The sequence below is a fragment of the Equus quagga genome, chromosome 2 (genome assembly GCF_021613505.1).
Source record: "Equus quagga isolate Etosha38 chromosome 2, UCLA_HA_Equagga_1.0, whole genome shotgun sequence".
Classification (NCBI taxonomy): Eukaryota; Metazoa; Chordata; class Mammalia; order Perissodactyla; family Equidae; genus Equus; species Equus quagga.
Genome location: NC_060268.1, coordinates 40,341,317 through 40,364,006, shown reverse-complemented (window position 1 = coordinate 40,364,006; position 22,690 = coordinate 40,341,317). Strand labels below are relative to the sequence as shown.

At 46.3% G+C, this 22,690-nt stretch overlaps 1 protein-coding gene across 2 annotated transcripts; it reads left to right on the top strand.

Annotated features, from left to right (window-relative positions):
* The first annotated feature begins 444 nt into the window (after nucleotides 1–444).
* Nucleotides 445–21,060, top strand: TGM7 (transglutaminase 7). Of its 2 annotated transcripts, none has more exons than XM_046654014.1 (13): nucleotides 445–521; nucleotides 8,554–8,736; nucleotides 9,214–9,459; nucleotides 10,049–10,167; nucleotides 11,898–11,963; nucleotides 12,051–12,228; nucleotides 14,397–14,535; nucleotides 15,841–15,944; nucleotides 16,387–16,629; nucleotides 17,828–18,154; nucleotides 18,533–18,693; nucleotides 20,491–20,624; nucleotides 20,870–21,060. In XM_046654014.1, exons 1-13 carry the CDS (start codon nucleotides 512–514, stop codon nucleotides 21,027–21,029), a joined length of 2,070 nt encoding a protein of 689 aa, XP_046509970.1. In that variant the 5' UTR covers nucleotides 445–511; the 3' UTR covers nucleotides 21,030–21,060. The 2 variants fall into 2 exon arrangements, with proteins under 2 accessions (XP_046509970.1, XP_046509969.1); XM_046654013.1 differs by having other exon boundaries at nucleotides 11,835–11,963.
* The last annotated feature ends 1,630 nt before the right edge of the window (nucleotides 21,061–22,690 follow it).

The window sequence follows — 22,690 nt, the reverse complement described above, 5'->3', positions numbered from 1 at the left end:
GAAAGGTCTCTGGGTCCTAATGGGCTGTTCAAACCCGTTTTCAGGACCATTTGTGCGTGACGTTCCTCAGGGCGGCTCTGTTCCTTACTCATCTCCGTCTTGACGATGACTGTCAGTGATGCCTGACACCAGACTGAGATGGCTTAGAGTGAATGTGGTCCCAAGCCCTGAAGTGACAGAAGCACAAAGGGACGGATCCAAACCAAGCTTTGCCTTCCACATCACTTGAGTCTTCTCAGCTTAAAGAGGAAGCCATGGAAACAAACCCCTCAGTAATTTTTTTTAAAAACTTTAGACAGAAGCTCTTTTCCTTATGCTAAGACATACCCGGAACAACGGGGAAACAGGAGCAGGAGGAGTACTAGGAGGAGGAGGAAATGGCAGCCCCACCCAACTCAGGATGGAAGGAAAGGTTCTAGCATGATGACTGTAATTGCCCAGAGAGGCGATTAGATCTAGTATCTTAATACTGATGAGTTGAAGGGCTCTGGCTGACAGAAGGAGGAAGGAGATGGACGAGGGTGAGTACTGGGAATCTAACTTCTCTGGGGGGCTGAGTCTGGAGAGGGGAGATGTTTTGAGAGGTTAGGGGTGAACAGAAGAGACAGGCAAGCCTAAATTGACGTGGATGGTTCACTGTGTAATGTGGCTCCTTCCTCCCATTTCCTCACCTTCTTTCAGACGTTGGGGCATAATTCATAGAGCCATTCATTTTCTTCTGAATGGATTCAGCTTAACCCTGAAGCTGTGGACGATCTTTTCTTTAACATCTTGGGACTGGAATAGCCTTGGGAAGTCTGAGGAGGCCCACAAGAACCTTGGCCTTTACTACCAGGTGCCCTTGGTACTTGGAAGGCCACCTCTGTGGCTAACTCTGGAGCTGCAGGAGGACCACCTCTTGGGACCTAGAACATTCTCCTGGTCCAGCCTCTCTTCTGGCTCTCAGCTCCCCTAGAGAGTTTCTGCTCCTGCCCTCTGAACTCAGGCCCCTTTTAGGGTCCCCTTGAACCCCTGCTGCTCTGCCGCTGGGAGTGAGAACAGGGCCTAGCGGGCTGTGCCAGCCAGGCAGTCACATGGGGCCTGCCGGGACAGGGCAGTAAGGTGGATTATGTATTTCTTAAGATTGTGTTCTAAGTTATATATGATACAAACTATTAGAAATTAGAGATGTACATGGTATTTTAATACAAGCCAGAGTTTATTAGAGAAGACTCAAGAGGCTTGTTCAGATGCTAGATTCCAGGGTATTTTTGTACAAAATTCTAGGGTATTTTTTTCTCCTCAGTTATCACCAACCACAGTAAGCCTGAAATGTTATATTATCTTTTAAAATAGTATGCTTTAATTAAACAAAAAATATATGCTTGTTATAAAATGTTTGTCTATTAGGGTAAAAAAATGTCCCACTTTACATACAATGTACTCCCAATCCAGCTCCTTCTCATAGGAAAGAACTATTAACAATTTGGTTAACTGCTTTCAAATAACAATAGATTATATAAAATTATTTGTTTTATACAATGAGATCATATACTACATATTAACTGGTGACTTGCTTTTTTAACAACGTAATCATATATCTTGGAAATCTTTGCAGGCCAGTGCAAATTGGTCTATCAAAAAATTGTAATGAATTGTAGTTTTCCATTCTGGGCACATAAGAACAATTTATTTCATAATTTATCAATTTGTTTAATTTGTTACTATGCCTTATTCATGGACATTTAGATTGTTTCCAATGTTTTGCTCTTAAAAACAATGCTGCAATGAACATCCTTGTTGATCTAACTTCGCATATGTGTGCAAATATTTTTTATATGAAAGATTTCGAAAAGAACTATTGGATCAAAGACAATATGCACTTTGCTTTGATGGCTATTGTAGGGGAAGGAAAATTCGTCTTTTTTTCTTCCACCAATCAGGTTCATTGGCAGGGGACTTATAAATCAGACCAGCAAAGACAGATTAACAAGAGAAAAACGGATTGAAGTTTATTAACATGTGCATTGCACATATACATGGGAGCTCTCAGTGATGGGTAACTCAAAGGGGTGGTTAGAACTTGGGCTTGTACAGCATCTTGACAAGAAAACAATAAAGTTTTAGAGAAGTGAGAAGACAAAGGAAAAAGACTTTGAGTTTTTAGGGCAGCAAATTCTAGGAAGGTAAATATGGGGGAGAGCTAATGGAAGATAAGGGCTAGTTAATAGTTTGTTATGTAGATTCCTCTGGTGCCATCTCTGGGCTGATGAGGATCCAGAACTCTCTAGTGGTTAACTTCTGTCCTTCCTGGTAGATATGAGAGAGAGGACACCTTTACAAACTTGTGTCCTGCTTTTAGTCAAATAGGAGGAGGGCAGAGGGTTTTTCTTGTATCTGCTTCTTTTCAATTGCTTTCAGCTCAAAATAATCTTTATGCCAAAGTGGCGTATTTTGGGATGGCATATTCTGCTACCCTTCAATATCAACCAACTTTACCTAAAAAGTCTCTATGAATTTATACCCCCACCATCAATATATGAGACAGTCCATTTCTATAAACCTTCACAATATGTTATTGTTATTCTTTAAAATATTTTTGAATTGATCAAAGATGGGATCTCATTACTTTTGTTTGCATTTCTCTGATTATAGCAAGACTTCTTAATATTTATAGCAACTTTTATATATTATGGATATTAATCCCTGTTACATTTGCAGCAAAAGACCTAATGACTTAACCTGTGTCATCAGCCTAGAGACACTTTTCTTTTGCCAGATCCTGTTTGAATTGCTGAGTACTGGGTGTAGACAATCAAACAATATAGTTAATCATGTAGATGCCATTAAATGAAAATCATGTTTCAAAGAAACAACATAGTAGTACATGGTTAACTGACAAATGCAGAGTGTAGGAAATTGCAGAGCAGGGAGAGAGAACATGTGGGTCCTGGAGCTGGTTGTACCCTGACCTGCTGGCATTTTAGGATGCAGAGGTTGACATGGCACTGTGGTTTTCACTGTGCTTTTTGGACCCCTAAGGCTCTAGAGAGAAGCCAGGGGACTCCTACCCAGTGCTTCCACCAGAGCAGCTCCTCTTAGGTCTGTTTATTATGTTTTCATTTGAATAAAAAAACCGATATTCACTCACTTGATTAAAAAAAAAGTGAAAACCTCCAGACCAGCACCTCAGGCAGAAGTTAAGAGCTAGGTTCTGAAGTTAAACTGTCTAAGTTTTTGTTTTGTTTTGTTTTGTTTTTTATTGTGGTAACATTAGTTTATAACATTAGATAAATTTCAGGTGCATATCGCTATATATTTCAAAAAACTGTCTAAGTTTAAATGACAATTTTGCCACTTACTAGATAGGTGACACTGGGCAAGTTACTCAACCTCACTGATTCTCTGTCTGCTCATGTGTAATATTGAGTTAATAATATATTGTTGGGTAGTTGTAGGAATGGAAGGAGATAATGCATATGAAGCCTGGAGCTTAATAACACTCAGTAAATGTCAGCTAGACATAAAACTATTGTTACAGGTGGTGAGATATCTCCTTGTTCTGAAACGCTTGGGAAGGATTTCATAGAGGAGGTAGATGCTGAGTTTTGCTTGAAGAATGGGGACAACTGGGACATGTAGAGATGGGGGAAGGGCAGGGACTGTCAAGAGGGAGAGCTGGGCGTGAGCTATTTGGAGGCCATGACACAAGTGAAGCAGAGTTTATTTATGGGCTATTGGGAGATAAGATAGGATAGATGTGTTGGGACCACATTGTGGAGGGCTTTGAATGCTTGGCTAAAGAATTTGGACTTGATTAGGTAATACAGTCATGTGCCACGTAACAAGGTTTCAGTCAATGACAACTGCATATATGATAGTGGTCCTATAAGATTAGTACCATAGAGCCTAGGTATGTAGTAGGCTATGCCATCCAGGTTTGTGTATGTACTCTCTATGATGTTTGCACAGTGACAAAATCTCCTAACGATGTATTTCTCAGAATGTATCCCATCGTTAAGCAATGCATCGCTGTAAGACATTTATATTCTTGCACATTTAAAGAGGCACAGGAAAACTCTGCAGTAATCTCATTACACAGGAATCCTCATATGCTTCACACAGATGTACCCTTTCACATTTTTTAAAAGGGAAGAAATGAGAAAGAATGAAGTATTTGTCAAAGTCCCAAAATGACCATAATAATGAGAAGCGCAAAAAGAAAACACTCTGACAGAGAAGCTGGGCTAAATGCAGGGACAAGAAAAGGAGTGAGTCCACCTGACATTTGGTGGCAGGTGCCAACTCTCTGTGCTGTCTGTGTTGGGCATAACTCACCCTTTGCCGTCTCCGCCTGGAGCTTTCCAGGCCTTCACCAGCAGCCTGATTGCCTAGAACATCGTTGGCGGTGGATTTTTTAACTTGCCCCAGTCTTCATCCAAACTAGCTGGGGCCTTAGGAAGCCCTGTATGTCAAGGTATTTCAACAAGTGTTTATTAGCCTGCCACATGCCCTGGACGCCAGTCCCTCGCACACATAAGGTGCTCTCTCCTTTTTCTTACTAACACCTTGGTTTACATCTTCATTAGCCTTTTGCCTAGATTATTGCAACAGAGTTCTCACTGCCCTTCCCTCTTAGTCTTTTTTCCCTCCGGTCTGGGCTACATACCACAGCTAGATTAATCCTGAATAAAGCTTTGATCATGCCACTCCTCAAAAACCTGCCTTTAATCAAAATAACACTTTTCCTTAAATACAAAAGGAATACATGTTCAAAGCAAAAGCTTGGCCAACACCGGCAAACTCAAAGGAAAGAAAAATTTCCCATGATTTCACCACCTAAAAATCTGTAACATACTGTTTTTCAGTCTTCTTATGTTACTTTTTAATATCTCATAAATTATTTCCCCATATCCTGTGTCATTTTTGTTGGTTACATCAAGATGAGAGAAATAAAATTTACATCTCCAATTCATGGCAGGACATTCGGGTTGCATTGAACATCCTTATGCTTACATTTTTATACACAAATGATGATTTAATTAGGAAAAATTCCCAGAAAGGTAATTTATGGATCAAAGGTATTTATGTTTTAAGGCTTTCCTTTATTTTGTAATAAGTATCGATAAATTTCCTTCAGAAAGCTGTAACATTTTATCGTCCCATCAGGGACAGGTACACCCATTACTACTGACCCGAACAGCGGCATCCCAGCCCTGCTGCCCTCCCAGGCTTTTCTCCCTCTCTTCCCTACGGCCCCACTGCCCTCCTGCCAGATTATCCTCCTTGTACTTCACACATGCATGCAGGCATCTATTCAGCAAATGTCCCTGAGCACACACGGGGAAGGCAGGAGATTGTGATGGTTAGAAGGCAGGCCCTGGAGCCAGCCTACCTGGGTATCAGTCTCAGTTGTGTCCTGCACCTTCCTGTGTCTTAGGAACAATATTAATGCCTCCATCACAGAGTGGTTGTGAAAACATAAATGATTTCAGACGTGTAAAATGCTTCTGACAGTGCCTGGCACGTAGTAAGTATTCAGAGAATATCAACTATAATAATTAGCAATTAGGAACCATGCTCCATTCTAGGCATGGGGGATGCAGGTGTGAGATGGCCAAGGTCTCTGCTTCCATGGAACTAATTCTAGATACTGTTAAGTGCTCTGCAGAAAAGAAAGAGGGCGTTGTGACGGCAAGTGATCACAGGGTGGGAGGTGGGGCATCACATTCAGTGGTCAAAGAAGGCGCCTGTGCGGTGGTTATCTCTGAGCCCAGACCTGAGGGGAGAGCAGGAGCCTGTTGAGAGCAGGGCTGCCTCACGTTTTGATCTCTCAGAGCAAACATGTCACATCTCAGAACTCATTGCAGGCTGATGGCTGTTTTAATGTCTCCTTTTTTTTTTTTTTTTTAAGCTGATAATATATGGAGATATATTTTGATCCTTTAATATCCTTGTCTTTATATTAGCCAAGTGCCAAGAGTCCTGTGGCCGGGGCTTACCTCTTTTCTTACTCCTCATTATCTCTGGTGGGCCGGTGGCCAAGTCAAGAAGGCCTTGTAGACACTGACATGTTTTTACTAATTGATTCTGCTTGACTTCATGCTTTGTGGAATCTCTTCCTGATCCTCTTGACTTTCTTTTCCTGTTCCCTTGAAGGCCCTCCCTCTTGTTCTCTGAGGTCATTGTCTCCCTGACAGGAAAAGCACTTCAGTGAGCTAGATGCATAATTACATTAAATGGAAGGAAAAAGAAAACTCTTGAGTCTGCAGTGGAGAATGAATTTTCTCTGTGCCCTGTGACTTTGGGCGTGGAGAGGAAGACATCTTCCTTTATCCTCCTCCCCTTTTCTTCCAAACCAAGAGTCATCCTGGGTAAAGGGAAAATTGGGCTGGCTGCCCTTAGAAATTTTGCCTGGAGCTGTGACCAGCAGTCAGAAAAAGGCTGCCCCCAGTCCTGTCCCCTCCTGTAGAAGTGACGTAAGCACTCCTGCGTGTTCTGCACTGTCTCTTTTGGGTGTCTGGTCTTTCAGGGTGGAATGGCCACGGGGTGTTCTGTATGGGGCAGAGGGGTTTTCTGTGAAAGCTCAGGAAATGTCAGGGCCCTCAGGAACAAATGAGCTGCAACCAGTTTCTAACAGGATCTAGGCCAGTTCCTTTTAAACTTTTGACTATGACCCACAGTTTACATCATGACCCAGTTATACATAAAATTTTACTTGCTCTTTCATTGTGATATTTTCTATTCTATTCTTTTTTCTTTTTAAATATTGGTCATATTCCTCTAAAATGATTTCACAAACTACTAATGGAAAGGACCTGTTGTTTAAAAAATGCTGTTAAGTAATTCAAAGGCATCTATCTTAGATCTTGCCCAGAATTTTCTGCTTCCAATAATACAACTATTTAAGTGCCTAAATTACATGAAGAGGTTTAAAAATTTTGTACTATTTGATGCCGTACTTCACGTTTGAGTCTACATCAAGGGAAGACTGTTACTAGGAGGAGGGTCGAGGGACCATCGTGTGCATTCTGTTTTCAGCGGATGTTTGACAAATTTGTGGGAAATTTGCAAATATGAAAGCTGGATTTGATTTTAGACTGGAAATTTAAAAACACCTGATCCACCTTCCTCATGTAAAGAATTAGCTGCAGTCAAAGCTAGTTGACAGCTATACTTAGACCATTTCCTAATGGTTCAGTGTTAACCTGGAAGAAACTGGCTGCTGACTTAAGCCCTCATGCTTAGAATCATCTTATTACCAATGACTTGGACGAAGACCTGGAAGACAGTTTAGTCAATTCCCAGATGGCAAGGTAAAGCGTTTTGGTGAAAGAATTGGAACTCAAAAAGTCCAGCCAGGTAGGAAAGATGGGCTGAAACTATCAAAGTGAACTCATTTAGCAAAAACATTAAGAACCTATGTGGACATTCAAAATGCAAATGGCACAAAAATTGGCTGGGAGCACACACGAGTTTTGCCCTAGGATGCTGTTTGGAACATCTCTGGCCTCAACCAACTAGATACCAGTAGCAGCCTCTCCCTCAAGTTGTGACAACCAAAAATGTCTCCGGACATCGCCAAATGTCCTCCAGGGGACAAAATTTCCCTGGTTGAGAACTACTGAGGTAAATTGATGTACTACTAGTGGAAAGACCTAGTGGATTTTTGTTGACAGTAAATGCAATAAATACCACCAGCAAAAATAGCAAAGCAAATGCAACCCGAGGCTGCATTATTACTAATATTAAGAGCAACTAATGATTACTGAGTGCTTACTCTGTTCCTGCCACTATACTAAGATCTTTACATGTGAATCTTCACTGAATGTCTACATGAACCTGACGAGATAGGAATACCATTGTCTCCATTTTTCAATTGAGGACACTGAAATTTAGGGATGTTAAGTGACTCATTTAAGGTCTCACAGCTGACGTGCTGAGAGCCTGTACTCTTGCCCATTATGCTATGAGAGCTTTTAAACTGCACGCTAGCTGTGCACATACAGTCACACCCCAGGAAGCAGTCAGTGACCTCATACACCCAGAACATAGCTGAGAAACAAGAAATAAGTGACAAGTAACCCTGAGGCTCCCATCCCCTCAGTATCCCAAAGCAGGGCTTACCTGTGGCTGAGGTCCCAGCCTCTAGTCAGCTCGTTGACTTAATTCATACAAAATCCTAATATGCTCTTTCTTCAACAGGATAATAGAGTAATTTTTAGAAAGATTGTCAACAAAAGCGGTTAAGTGTATGTGGCGGTACTTCAAGGGTTAAGTGTCAGTTGTCTGGAAATGACTTGCTTTCTGGGTCCCTAATTCTTGAATATTGTGGCTCTGGGTCCAGGTACAGAGGTCACTGGGATCATTGTCCTCCTACTCTCGGGCCAGGGCTGCTAAATTGCCCTCTGAGACTGTTTTTAAACAAGAGGGCAGGGTGGACAGGGCAGAGGGCTCAGATCTGGACAGGAATCTTACCTAAGTGATTGAGAAGAAATGATTGAGAAGCTGTCAGGGGATGCTGAGCCCAGGGATCCGCAGCTAGGCAGTGACCCATCCCCCACTCTCCCCCAGTGGCAGCCTTGGAGCTCAGATCCGTGGACCTGCAGAGCTCCAGGAACAACAAGGAGCATCACACGCAGGAGATGGGCCTGAAGCGGCTCATCGTGCGCCGGGGCCAGCTCTTCACGCTCCAACTGCATTTCAACCGACCCTTCCAGTTCCAGACCGACCACATCACTTTCGTAGCTGAGACTGGTGAGTCTGCCCGGCCCCAGGGCAAAGTTCACCTGTTTGGTCCCTGCCTCTCCTTTCCTGAGCCACCTTCCTTTTCTTCTGCTGGGATCCCCAGGACCCTATTAGTGCTCAGCACCATATTAATGCTGTTAAAGAAAGATTTGGCCAACTCAGCAAACTCAAGTTATGATCATAGCCAACTTTTAAATGTACAACAGGCACTGCGCTAAAACTTCACACACATTAGCTCATTTAATCCCCATGACAAGACTTTCAGGTGGGTACTATTATTATCCCATTTAACAAACAAAAAACTGAGGCTCAGAGGTCTTAAGCGGCTTGCCCAAGGACACCCCGTGGCTGTAAAAGACTTAAACCAAAAGGATTGGCAAGTGGTGGGAGATGGTGAGGTGGGAGATGGTGAGGGTCCTTCCAGTGCCCATGGAATCATGTTACATAGATTTGAGCCTCACATTGGGGTCATTCTCTCTTACACAGGACCAGCACCCATGGAGCTGCTGGGAACGCGAGCCATCTTCTCACTCACCCAGGCCCGACCAGGGAATGTCTGGAGTGCTTCCGACTTCACCATTGACTCTGACTCGCTCTTTGTCTCCCTTTTCACACCAGCCAATGCAGTCATTGGCTCCTACACTCTGAAGATAGAGATGTCTCAGGGCCAGGGTCACAGCTCAACTCACCCCCTGGGGACTTTCATCCTGCTTTTTAACCCTTGGAGTGCAGGTGTGACTTGCTCATGGGTTGTAATGCTAACCTGATCCATTGGGAACACTCTATGAGGTTCTGCTTAGAAAGCCTAGAAGATAAAACGCTGCATATCTATGCAATATATTATCATAGGCTCATTAGAAAGCAGCGTTGCGAAGAATTTTTAATGGGCTGAAGAAAGTGTTCATGATGTGACACAAGTGAAATAGATTTGGAAATGGAATATAATGTGATCCCGATTGTATTTCATATACATACAGAGAAAGAGACAGTGGCCAGAATACAACAAAATGTAATAGTGGGTGACTCTGAATAGGGGGATGAGCGATTTTCATCATCTTCTTTAACTCATCTGTATTTTCCAAATCTCTACAATAAGTTTGCTGCCTTTACAATCAGGAAAATGTAATCATTATCTATAGATTATATTGCTGGTCTCTAGAAAAGCACATAGTTTTAAGGGGTCCAGTCTTGATGTCTATCACCATCATTCCATGGCTTCTCCTATTACCCGGCAAGATACTGTCTTTACTGTTTTTTAATTTTATTACTGTTTGTGTTTTGGTTTGGGGTTTTTCCCCCTCCACTGCTCTCAACCACTCAGAGGACGATGTCCACCTGCCCAGTGAAGCACTGCTGCGGGAGTACATCCTGATGGACTACGGCTTTCTTTACAAGGGTCATAAAAGATTCATCACCGCCTGGCCCTGGAACTACGGGCAGGTAACGCTGTCACCTGAAGGTGGGCCTGGGGCAGGTCTCCTTAGACAACGGTTAGCTCCCAAAGCACTGCTAACAAAAGTCAGGATGTGCAGTGCTGGACCAATTTCCCATCCAGTGAGGGGGCAAGGAAGAAGGGGAGACACCTTTCCTTTTTAGTTTTTAGTCTTTTATATGAAAACCTTAAAACATAATCCAACGGTACTATAATGACCCCCAATGAACCTATCTCTCGGCTTCAATAGTGATCAATTTATGGCGAATCTTATTTCATCTACACCAGGAGTTTGCAAACTATAGCCCATGGGCCAAATGTGGCCCACTGCCAGTTTTTGCATGGCCCATGAGCTAAGAATGGTTTTCATCTTTTTTAAACAGTTGAAAAAGAATTTTTAAGAAATAATGTTTTGTGACATGTAAATTATATGAAATTCAAACATCAGTGTCCATAAATATCATTTTATTGGAGCACAGCAATGCTCATTCGTTTAGGTATTGTCTGTGGCTGCTTTCATGCCACAGTAGCAGAGCTGAGTAGTTGAGACAGAGACTATATGACTTGCAAAGCCTAAACTACTTATTATCTGGTCCTTTACAGAAGAAGTTTGGTGATCCTTGGTCTATACTCCCTCATCCCTCCCACTTCATCATTGGATTTTTTGAAGCAAATTACAGATACTGCGTCATTTAATCCAGTGATAGTTCAGAATGTAGCTCTAAAAGATGATGACTCTTTCTGAAAAATTTAACCACATTATCATAATCACATGATATGATTATCATATCACTATCATAGCTGAAAAAATGAACAGCAATTCTTCAATAACATCAAATATCCAGTCAGTGTACAGAGTGGGGACCTTTGGCTCTGGGCAACTTTCCCCTCTCAACCGCCAACCATGGTCGTGTGGTTTCCCCCTGGCTCCCACTGCCCTTTCAACCCTGTCCAACACCAGGAGGGCAGAGTCAGGAGGAAGCAGGGAGCCTTGATGAGGAAGATCAGTTTCCCCGTTCTCCAACTGCGACAACTTGTGTAATTTTTTGAAACTGAGACAAATACCAGTGTATTTGGCAGCCAAAAGGATTGCAACATACATTGCAAATATATGTTGTAAACGTATGTCATGAGCCTGCTCTGGCTTCTCCTGTGCTCACAGCATCAGCACTGAATCCTCTACCTGATTTCAAGGTTCCCCACACTCTTCTCCCTCTCCTCCATGCCTGGCCCTATATTTATCCATCTGATCTTTTCCTACTCTCACAAGTCCTCCAGAAATGAGAACTGCTAAGCCCCTGTCGGTGGCACCCATCATGCTCAAAGACCTCACATGATCACCTCCTCTCTCTTCTCTTCCTGTCCACCTCCTCCTTTAAAGCCCGCTGGCTCCAATCTCCTTCCCTGATCTCTTCAGTCGGCAAGGATCTCTCATCTCTCCGAATACTGTTTGTATTTTCCATCAGGGCCACCCTGGTTAGTTTTTCAGAATTCTGCATCTGATACAATCCTAATTTGACTTAGAAGGTCTTTGAAGGCAGGACCTTGTCTGATATTTAGTCCTACCCTTACCCCCACCACTTGCACACCATCCCTAAACGTCTGGGTTATCAACTTGAAGTTTCAGAATTCTGGACATTTTTATTCTTTTTTCTCCCTTGCGACCTCCTGGAAGTTTGAAGAGGACATCATAGATATCTGCTTTGAGATCCTGAACAAGAGCCTGTACTTCTTACAGAACCCGTCCAAAGATTGCTCCCAGCGGAACGACGTGGTGTATGTCTGCAGGGTGGTGAGTGCCATGGTAAGGCCAGAAGCTTGCCCGCCCCATCTGAGGACAGTCTGAGCTTCCCCAAGGCACTGTGGAAACCCACCTGTTTCTTCTTTGCAGATCAACAGCAATGACGACAGAGGTGTGCTGCAGGGGAACTGGGGAGAGGACTACTCCATGGGGGTCAGCCCGCTGGAGTGGAACGGCAGCGTGGCCATCCTGCGGCAGTGGTCAGCCAGGGGCGGGCAGCCTGTGAAGTACGGCCAGTGCTGGGTCTTTGCGGCTGTTATGTGCACCGGTGAGCGAGGGGGAGGTGGGAATGCAGAACCGCTCATTTAATCATCAAGGTAACCGTTTGAGGTCAGACTCTAATTATCTCTATTTTCATGTGAGTTAACTGTGGCTCGCCCACAGCCCCACAGCTAGGAAGTGGTGGGTACTTGGCTCTTAACCAGCATGCTCTATAGTCTCAAGGAACCCTGCATGTTTACCCAGGAGGGAAGTGATCTGTTGCAATCACTCCACAATCTCCTTGACGGAACAGACATTAAAATGGTCACTCGGATACAGGAGCCTATAGTCCCAAAGCAGGTGACACTGGTTTCTTTCTGGCACCTGCAGGCAGGCCTGGAGTCAGGGACTGCTTGGGGAAGCCTGAGGTGCAGGCAGATGGTCTGAGACAGCCTCATCTCACCTGTAGGCAGAGCTGGCAGCTCCCAGATACTTTTTAGAGAGATTCTTGAGGAATTTACAATGAGAAATTTACTACTTTGCTAACCACCCTTAAGGAGCATCAGCATTTTATGCGTTATCAGTTATCTACAATTCAGTGCAAAGTCGTTGATCAGATTATCTGTGAAGAGGAGGGAAAGACGGGAAGTCCTGAGGTGACTGCCTGTCTCCCCACCACCCCGTGCAAGGCAGGAGAGCCTTACGCAGTGCTGCCTGTTACCCTGTGGCGCTCAATAAACGGTTGCTGAACTAGTGCATCGACTCTGAATTGGAGAATAAGGGCGCACAGAACCGGGAGGATAGCGATAAGGGCTGAAGACAAAGTTCTAGATTTTTCTGAGAGGGAAAGCAGAGCCTGGCAGTTATGTACAGGAGCTGCAGACGGAGAAGCTTAAATCTGAGTGTTCAGATCAAGTGACCCCACTTTGCTTATTGATTTTCACTGCAAAATGCTCAGCACATCGCCAGCATTTAGTATTCCCAATCTGCCTTGGGCTGGGAAGTCCCTGGCGAGGCGGCTGTCATGGAGGCGGGCTCCGGCCTGTAGACCTGGGATAAGAGGGAGAAGGTCTGGGGCTGTGTGCTCCACCGCCAGGTCTCTCGCACTCCCAGGCCCTTGAGTGACGGGAGAGCTGCTCCTGCCAGGCTACCTCTGGCCGCCTGCAGCCGTGGTCTAGCTCTCGCCCATGCTAAGGGTTTGTGAAAAGCCAGGAGCTGTGCTGGGAGGGGACAGGTGATTGAGGACAAGTGGCCCCTTCGGGGCTCTGGAGTGAATTTAAGCAAAAGGATTGGTCGCTCTCAAAAGTCCTTTTACATTTCAAAGCATTTTAACCCTCCCAGCAGCCTGGTAGGCATCGTGTGCTCCTCCTGGGTAGGAGAGGGGTGGGATAACCCTCTCTCCAAACCCCTTGCCTCTTTGGCAGAAGTGGGGACCCGTGTTATAAGGGTCACACCTGGCTTGATTTCACCTGGTCCTGGGCAGGTGTGTGTGTGTGGTGGTGGTGACGGGTTAACGTCTGCTTTGTGTGACTAGATCTGTGAAACCTTAACTCAGCTTTGAAAAGCCTTTGTAGCACTATCCTAAGAAGCCACAAGAGGGTACTGTTGCCTTATCAAAGATGGTTGCTTCCTCTGTACGCACAGGTTCCCTTTGTCTCTGATACAGTTTGCACTTACCTCTGTCTATCTTGCCCTTCTATCCATTCTCTGATTTCTTTCTTACCTCCTCCAAATCCTTGTCTTTCAGTAGAATTACAGATCTAGAATTCCAGAACTGAAAATTATCTGGTCCAACTCTTCATTTTGTTACAAGGAGACTAAGGCCCAGAGAAGTCAGCCACTTACCTAAGGTTACACAGCTTGTCTTCTGAAACTGGCCACAGCACAGACCTAAAGTTTGAAATTTTCTTCCTATTTATCAAATATGTTCTTAATTTGGAAAACTACTGAATGGATAAAGCTCTAAATGAAAATTGAGTTGTTACTTGTGGTTTTAAGTGACTGTCAAATAATTTCTTTCTTCTGGTGGAATGGAGATCATCGATAGGGCAGGTGGGCAGCAGAGCTCTGGGCCTGGGTACGGTGCTCTAAGTATAACAGGGTTACAGGTATGGATATGCAGAAACCTTGGCTCTCTTTCTCTCCTCCAGCTAGAAAGTTAGAAAGTATGCGTGGGAAACCAATGATTCTGCTTGAAAAGAACTCAGTGATTCCCCATGCTTTTCTTCCTTTTAGTAATGAGATGCTTAGGTGTTCCAACTCGTGTTGTCTCCAATTTCCGTTCTGCACACAACGCGGATGGGAACTTGACCATTGACACCTACTATAACCGAAATGCAGAGATGCTGCCAAATCAGAAACAAGACAAAATATGGTAAGGGCCACTGTCTCGAACAGATCTTGGCTCCATCCCAGGCAGGGATAACTCTGACCTGGTTCTCTCGGGCCTTCAGGCAATATTGCCCCATATACTGCTGCTGACGCTCCCAGAGTAATTCCTCAACCCAGGAGGCTGTTCCGGTTAATTAGATCATCATATCAAACTCATTTCAGAGATAGATGACTAGGGGATAAGATTCTGAAGCTGACAACCAAATGAATAGACTTGTGTCCTCTGAATACTGACCTCAAAATCTGTATTTATCTTACTCTTCCTTCTTTGAGTCTTTCTGTTTGCACCATTCTCTGTTTCCCTGTCAGGGCAAAGCCTGGACTTGCTGCTTCTGTATGCTACTTCCTCTCGCTGTCTCACTCCCTCTCTGCGTGCATGTGTATATGTGTGTGCGTGTGTATATCTGTGTGTGTGTATCTCTCTGTGTCCCTTTGTTTTTGTATCTCTAGTCTCTTCCCCTGGCTCCTTTCTCCTCTGCTCTACGCCAAATCTGATTTCCTGTTTTTCCTTTTCCAGCCACTTTCCAGGTAAGAACCTTTGAGTTGCATGAGAACTAGCTGCTGTCCTTGGAGCCCCCTCCCTCTCTGAGCTCCTCAAGGGCTAAAACCCTCTGCTTCAATCAGCAGAGGTGTGTCTAAGAAGGATAGATCACTTCTGTAGAATTCTGTGAATACAAACCTGAATGTGACCACGAGGAAATGCCCGACAAGCCCAAATCGAGGGCCCCTCTGTAAAAATAAAGACTATTCAAAATGTCACTGTAATAAAACCAAGGCTAAGAAACGGTTCCAGATCAAAGGAGACAAAGGTTACTGGACTAAGTGCAATGTGTGGTCATAAACTGGATCCTGGACTGGGTGGGAAAAAAATGCTGTGAAGGACATTATTGGGTCAATGGACAAAATCGAAATATAGACAGTAAATTAGATAAGAGTATTATAACAATATTAAATGCATGAGGTTGATAACTGTTCAGGATTATGTAAGGGAAGACCCCTATTCTTAGGAATACACACTGAATTAAAAAATGTGTATATAATCTCCATATCCATCCTGAGAGAAAGCCAATGATTAAGCAAATGGGGCAAAATGTTGACAATAGATGAATTGGGTGCATGGGTGTTCTTTGTACTATTCTTGCAACTTCCCTGTAAGCTTGAAATTCCTTCCAAATTAAAAGTAAAAATCAAAAGGGAAGAAACAATGATGTAAATCACTCAGTATAGTGTCTGATACCTGGCAAATACTCTGAAAATGTGAGTCCTCGTCTCCTTACTCTGTCTGCAGGAATTTCCACGTCTGGAATGAATGCTGGATGATCCGGAAAGATCTCCCACCAGGATACAATGGGTGGCAGGTTCTAGACCCCACTCCCCAGCAAACCAGCAGCGGTGAGTAGTGACCACTGTGGAAGGGTCTGGGCTCCACGTGGAGGGCGATCAGGGTGACCGACGACGTGAGCAAGAGGCCAGAAAAGACCTGTGCTTTCCCCACTTCGTCCCTTCCCAAAGTCACAGCAGAGGCAACTTCATGTCAGGAGTCTAACTTTGCCATTGACAGCTGGGTGACTGGGATGTGTCGCTAGACCTCTCTGTTGTTTCCTCACCTGCAAAGTGGGGAAGATGATGATAACTGATGGTAACTGCCACTCCACAGGGTAGCTGTGAGGATCAGATGAATTAAGGGGAACTGGAAAGCACTCTGCAGATGAGGGTCTTAATGCGACTGCCCCTCCCCATCCCATCTCCCTACTTCCCATGGCCGCGACCAGCTGCCCCTGGTCCGTGTGTCAGCAGCCGTGTTAGCTGTCCACAACCCTTGTTCCCTGCACAGGGCTGTTCTGCTGCGGCCCTGCCTCCGTGAAGGCCATCAAGGAAGGGGAGGTCCAGCTGGCCTATGATACCCCATTTGTGTACGCTGAGGTGAATGCCGATGAAGTCATTTGGCTTTTCGGGGATGGCCAGGCCCAGGAAATTCTGGCCCATAACACCAGCTCCATCGGGAACGAAATCAGCACTAAGATGGTAGGCTCAGACCAGCGCCAGAACATCACCAGCTCCTACAAGTACCCAGAAGGTGCCTGGCTCCTGGGGACCTGGGGATGGGGCCAGTATGACCTTCTGTGTGTTGCCTCCCAATGGAGGTGGCTCCCATATTAAAACCATCACCACTTAATCACCTCCTCTTCATGGCAAACTCCCAGGGCTTTCCTGGACCCTGGCCATGTGGCCCAAGGGTAGGGTGGCTGGATTTAGCAAATAAAAATACAGAGTGCCCCGTTAAATTGAATTCTAGATAAATTCAGATAAACAAATATTTCATTAGTACAAGTGTGTCCCAGATATTGCATGCGACGTACACTAAAAATTATTCATTGTTTATCTGAAATTCAAATTAAATTAAAAGTCCTTTATTGTATCTGCAGCTCTATCCTAGGGTCACATCATGGTGTCCTTATGTCATGGCAGTGGGGGTGGCAGCAAGGGGAGAGGGGGAGGCTCAAGGGGGGAAAGGGCTCCTGGGTCTGTGGAAGGGAGTAGACGTCCCTGTGAAGAAGGCCAGGATGGAGTCAAGCTGCCTGAGTAAATCAACGCCGTGCCATGTTCCAGTCATATAAGCCTGGACACATTCTTAGCACCCCTGTGCCTCCATTTCCTCATCTGTAAAATGGGTCAACAGTACCTGAGAGGACTGTTGTGAGGGTTAAATGAGTGAATACACAGGAAATACTTGGAAGAGCATCTCTGGTGCATAGCAACTCTTCTAGAGACGTCCACAGTTTGGGGTGAGTTGGGGTTAAGCCTGAATGTTGAGTAGCCCCCAGAGGCGAGAAGGTCTGTTTAAAAGGCTTGAGCATATATTCTAGAAGTGAGGATGCTGGTGGGGGAGAGAAGCCTCTGGCTTTGACGATGATGATAGTGATGATGGCGGCAATACTGATGACAAAGAACAGCACTGGGTGCTTATATTCAGCAACTCATTTAACCCAAATTTTTGGCAACTCTATGAAGCAAGGAGACATCCCTGGGTTATAGATGACAGAACTGGGCCCCAAGAGATTAAGGGATTGTGATAGAGCAAGGATTTGAACCCAGCAACACCAGTCCCCACGTTCTCAGCCATGATACCGTATTGCCTCCTTATGCAGCTAATCATGTGGTTGGGACTTTGGAATGGGAGCTGGGAGTTGTTGGGTGGCTTCTTTCCCAAAGAAGGTCATTTGTCCTCTCGACTCCTCCCCACTGATGTCTTTCCTGGCTCTCCTTTCGGCCAGGATCCCCTGAGGAGCGATCTGTGTTCATGAAGGCTTCCCAGAAAATGCTGGGCCCAGGAAGGGCCTCTTCACCCTTCCTGGATCTGCTGGGGTCCGGGGACTTTCAGGATCAGCCGGCTCAGCTGCAGCTTCACCTGGCCAGGATGCCTGAGTGGGGCCGGGACCTGCTGCTGAAGCTGCATGCCCGGAGGGTGGCAGACAGAGCGCATCCCCGGGCGCCCATCAGACTGGAGGTGCGCTTCTGTGCGCAGGCCCTGTTGCACAAGGGTGGCGCCCGGGAGCCCCTCTGGAGGCAAACAGTGCGCTTGAACCTGGACTTTGGGCAGGGTGAGTATGAGGCAGGCCTGGAAAGGCACCTAAAGGGAGGGGAGCCTTGGGGCCGTGAACAAAGCTGGGCTGGCCCAGGCAGATTACACAGAGACCCTGCACCCCCAACACACACATGCCGGGTGGTGAAGCTGCTGTTGGCAGAAGGTTGAATGCCAGGTGCTGTACCTCTGGCGCCATCCCACCAGGTGAAACATAGCAGTGACCTCCTGGGGCAGCGGGTGAAGGTAAGCACACTGTCTGTCTCTTTATTACACACGTACACACACACACACACACACACACTCTCTCTCTCTCACATACATGTTTCTTCCCCCCACCCCTCTCTCTCTCAGAGACCCTTTCCCCGGACTCAAGTTGTCTTTTGTCTGTGCTTAGAGATAGAGTGGCCACTCTTGCTACCCTTCAACAATTACGGAAACAAGCTGACAGAGGAAAAGCTAATCCGTGTGTCTGGCATCGCCAAGGTCAAGGAAACAGGGAGGTCCATGCTGGTCCTAAAAGATATCTCTCTGGAGCCCCCCCACCTATCTATCAAGGTAAGGCATCTGGGCAGAGATGAGGCCCAGGGGCCCTCCGACTCACTCTACCCAGGGGCTGGGATACAGCAGCAAATGAGACACCGTCCCTGCCTCAACCACCAATCAGATGATTAAAGCGCAGTGTGTTCTCTTGTGCTCTGTGCACAGTGCAGGGCAGGGCATGAAGGCTTCCCAGAGGGGGTGATGTTTTGCAGGGGGATGTATAGGAAGACGCTGTGTAGACAAATGAGATGGAGATGAGGGCATTTTAAGTAAGGAAATAGCTTTGCAGGGACAAAGGAGACAAGAAATACAGTGACTGGGAGATGGAATAGAGGAGGTAGATTTGAGAGAGACCACAAGGCCAAATTCAAAAGGTGACTGCTGATAAGATGGGGGTGACAAAGAAGAGGGAAACAAATGAAAGGTGAGCCTCAGATTTCGAGTTCGCCATCTCCTATTACCAGGGTTTTTCTTCCCCTGAAGCCTCCTTACCCCACCTCCCCGGCCCTCTCTGAAAGCCTTGCTCACTGCCCAGTCCCATCTGGCTTTGCAGCTGGTGGATTCCTCCACAGCACACCCTACCCCCACCCACAACGAGAACTGAGTGGCTCCGTCTCATAAACTATATGGCCACATGACAGTTTTCACCCAGGCATGCTGTCAGCCTGTCAGGCCAAGTGATGCCGGGCATCCTCCACGGTGGGGCAAACAGCGGGCAGAATGGCAAGTGCAGACACGGCCTCGTGCTGAGGTGAGGGTCCTGCCTGTTACCCAAGGGCTGGTTACAACAGGATCCGAGGCAAACACATCAGATGCCAAGTAGCCAATTAATTGGTCCCCAGTGGTAAGGGACCAGGGTATGATTTGTGTGACTATGCTGCATTCCAAAGTTATTTCTACTGTTCTACCTTGACACTCTCATTAGAGTACAAGGGACTTGCTGCTTTCTTTTGAATTCCAAAGAAGTCAGAATGTGTTCTTCCTTCTCTTCGATTCTCTGGTTGAGCCAGAACGTGCGCCCAATATGATCTGGGTGGCCTGAGCTCATTTCAGTTCAGCACTCATTTACTGAATATCCGTCATTTGGCTGGCACTGCCCTGGGCACCAGGGCACTAGAAGAGAGTCAGACTGAATCCCTGCCTCCCACTGGAGGCCAGGGCCTTGCTGCCCTATGACACAGACCTCACATGTGATGCACTGAACGCACCTGGAAAAACTCAGAGTGTGTCTGCTCATGTATATGAAGACAGAGCAGTGTGGGGGAAAGATCCTGGCTAGGCCTGGGACACCTGGGTCAGGTCCTGGCTCTGCCATTAACATATTCTGTGACCTCAGCCTCAGAATGACCTTACTGATGACACATGGATGGTACACATGACACCACTTCCTTATCCCATGCCTGTGTCAGACACTGCTAATCAATCATCACTGTCTCACTGACTCTGGATTTGTCCTCGGGATCCTGTTTAACACAGCATTCCTATTAGCCACAACGAACACGTTGGAGCTGGCACTTAAGTTGAAATCTAGTTGCCATCCTGAACTAGATGGTGGGAGAGGAAACAGATTTCCACTTGGTGCCAATTCCCATATGAGGTGAAGTATTGTGACCTTCTAAGACAGACCAGGATATGTGTTAACCCTGAATACTCTCAGCTCATATTCTTCTCTCCCAACTGCAGCTCTTAGCTCTAAGTAAGCAGTCCCTGGGGGGGCAACAGAGGGAAGGGCGAGTGAGGTTACTGAGTTGCAGTGCAGAAATGAGGCCAGTTGCTGACAATATCCCTGCTGACAATATTCTCTCCATACAGGCGTCTGAGAGGGCTGAGGTGGGCAAGGCACTGGGAGTCCACATCACCCTCACCAACAACCTAACGGTGGCTCTGAGTAACTGCGTGATGGTGCTGGAGGGAAGTGGCCTCATCGACGGGCAGATATCAAATGAGTAAGTACCATAGCCATCCACCTGTCTCATGCTGGTCTCTGATAAGGGGTGCCTCATGGGGTCAAAGGACAGCCCTCAGTCTCCTGGATGGTGCCTTCTTGCCCCCACCTTCCCACCCTCCTCAGGGAAGATTGAGCTCTGTGGTGTCAGGGGGTGAGAGGTGCTTACCGACCAAGAGGGGAAACCCGATCACTCACCCCAGCAGTTACTCCTCAAGGTTCTAATAGGATCTTTTAAACTTTCAGGCTTGGGACTCTGCTGCCCGGACACACCCTCCAAATTCAACTGGACCTCTACCCCATCAAAGCTGGACCCCGCCAGCTGCAAGTCCTCATCAGCAGCAACGAGGTCAAGAAGATCAAGGGCTACCAGGACATCTTCGTTGCTGCAGCCGGGGCTTCGTGAGCCCTGCCCCCACCCTCCTCAGGCCCTCCCAGTCCCCCCAGCCGCTGCCCTGGACCTGCTCTCCTGATGCCCCGCCAGCTCCTCCCCTGCCCCTCCTCCTGATGCCCTCCTTGTCCCCCTAGCCCCTCCTTGAGCCCCTGTTCTGCCCTCTTGATGCCCTCCCAGTCCCTCCCCAGCCCCACCTTGCTTTTTTCTACTCCTGAGGGTGTGGTTTTATCTTTGCTCCCTCTCTGTCCTCTTCCCGGCCTGTCTGGGGGTAAATGAAGCTCTGTTAGAACCTCTGTTCATCTTGGGAAGAGACAATAAAGTCATCTTTATCTAGCACAGCTGTTCTCTCTTCTGTGCTAACAAGCTGCTTATTGCTACCAACTGGTCCTCTGGGCCTGGCTGCCAGCTGTGTGGCTGGGCCCTCCCTGCTCTTCCTGTCTTCTCTCTCCTCCTTTAAGGGCCCCAACCACACAATAAGCCCAACATGATCCCCTCAAAATCAGCCTCTCTGGAATCAGGTCCCCATTAAATTGTCTTAAGGAGCCTGCTGGCAGAGGCCGGAGGGCGGTCTGGGGAGGGCGGCCTGGATGCGCTAGGAGGATAGTGACTGCAGCACCGTGGAGACCGGCCAGAAGCTGCCCAGCAGGACTTCTCGGCTGCTGGCCTGAGAGCTTTGGGCAGCTGGGCAGGGCCCACTCAGGACGGCCCCTCAGGATGACTGGGAAGCGCTTCATAGCTGCCCCCCAAACAGGCCCTCACTTTCCCGGGCCTCGTCTTCCCCTCTCGCTCCCTCCCCCACTGGCTCACCCTGACTGGCCTCAGCCTCTCTCCCTTCAGTATTCTTTGTTTTTGTTGTTTTAAGGACAGGGAGGCACTCTTTTGTATTTTTTTTTCCTGTGGTTGTCAAGATCATTTGTGCTCGTTCTAGATAATTTGGAAAGAACAGAAAAGTGAAAAGGCACAAAAGAAAAACCACTGATAGTTCCCTCATCCCAGAAGAAATCTCTGCTATGCTAAAAGCCAAAAATCCTACGGAGTAAATTAGAAGATCTAATTGGCTTTATTAAACGATTCATGAATCAGGCAGCATCCCATCTAGTAAACAGAAGGGAGTCCAAGGAGTGGTACAAAACGGAAGGCTTTTATAGTGTCAACCTGCAAAAAAGCATTTAAGAGACAAAGTGTGTATTTGGGATCAAAGAACCACGATTTGGGGAGCACAGATTCAGGATAAACCAGGTAGTATCCCACTAGGGAGTAAAAATCAGGGGCTTTGAAAGGCAAAGGAGGGAAGTTTGTGCTACAAAGAATTTTAATTGAGTTGGAGGCTGAAGCTAGTCTTGGCTAAACAATGATTGGCCATTGATTCTATCTTCAGAAAATCCACAGTCCTTGGTGTTTGTGATCAAGATATCCATTTTCTTGATGACTTCCCAAACAATTGCTTGTAAAACAGTGGCCATTTTGGCCCAGTCCGAAGGTTTGGCCCAGTCCCAGGTTCAAGACAGCAAGGCAGTTTCTCTGGAGAGGCAGCTCTGCCTCCATTTTAAAATGGCTCCACTATAGTCCATTTTGACAACAGGTGGAAGGGGGTAGAATGAGGAAGTTATAAAAATAAAGAGCTGGATTGTTTTAGGCAAGGTCATTTAGGGGCCAGGAACGGCAGGCAGTCT

Excerpts from the sequence above, each read along its gene's own strand:
- TGM7 (XM_046654013.1), top strand. Across the intron at positions 8,737-9,213 it reads CACTTTCGTAGCTGAGACTG|GACCAGCACCCATGGAGCTG; the intron begins GTGAGTCTGCCC and ends TCTCTTACACAG. Across the intron at positions 20,625-20,869 it reads GACGGGCAGATATCAAATGA|GCTTGGGACTCTGCTGCCCG; the intron begins GTAAGTACCATA and ends TTAAACTTTCAG.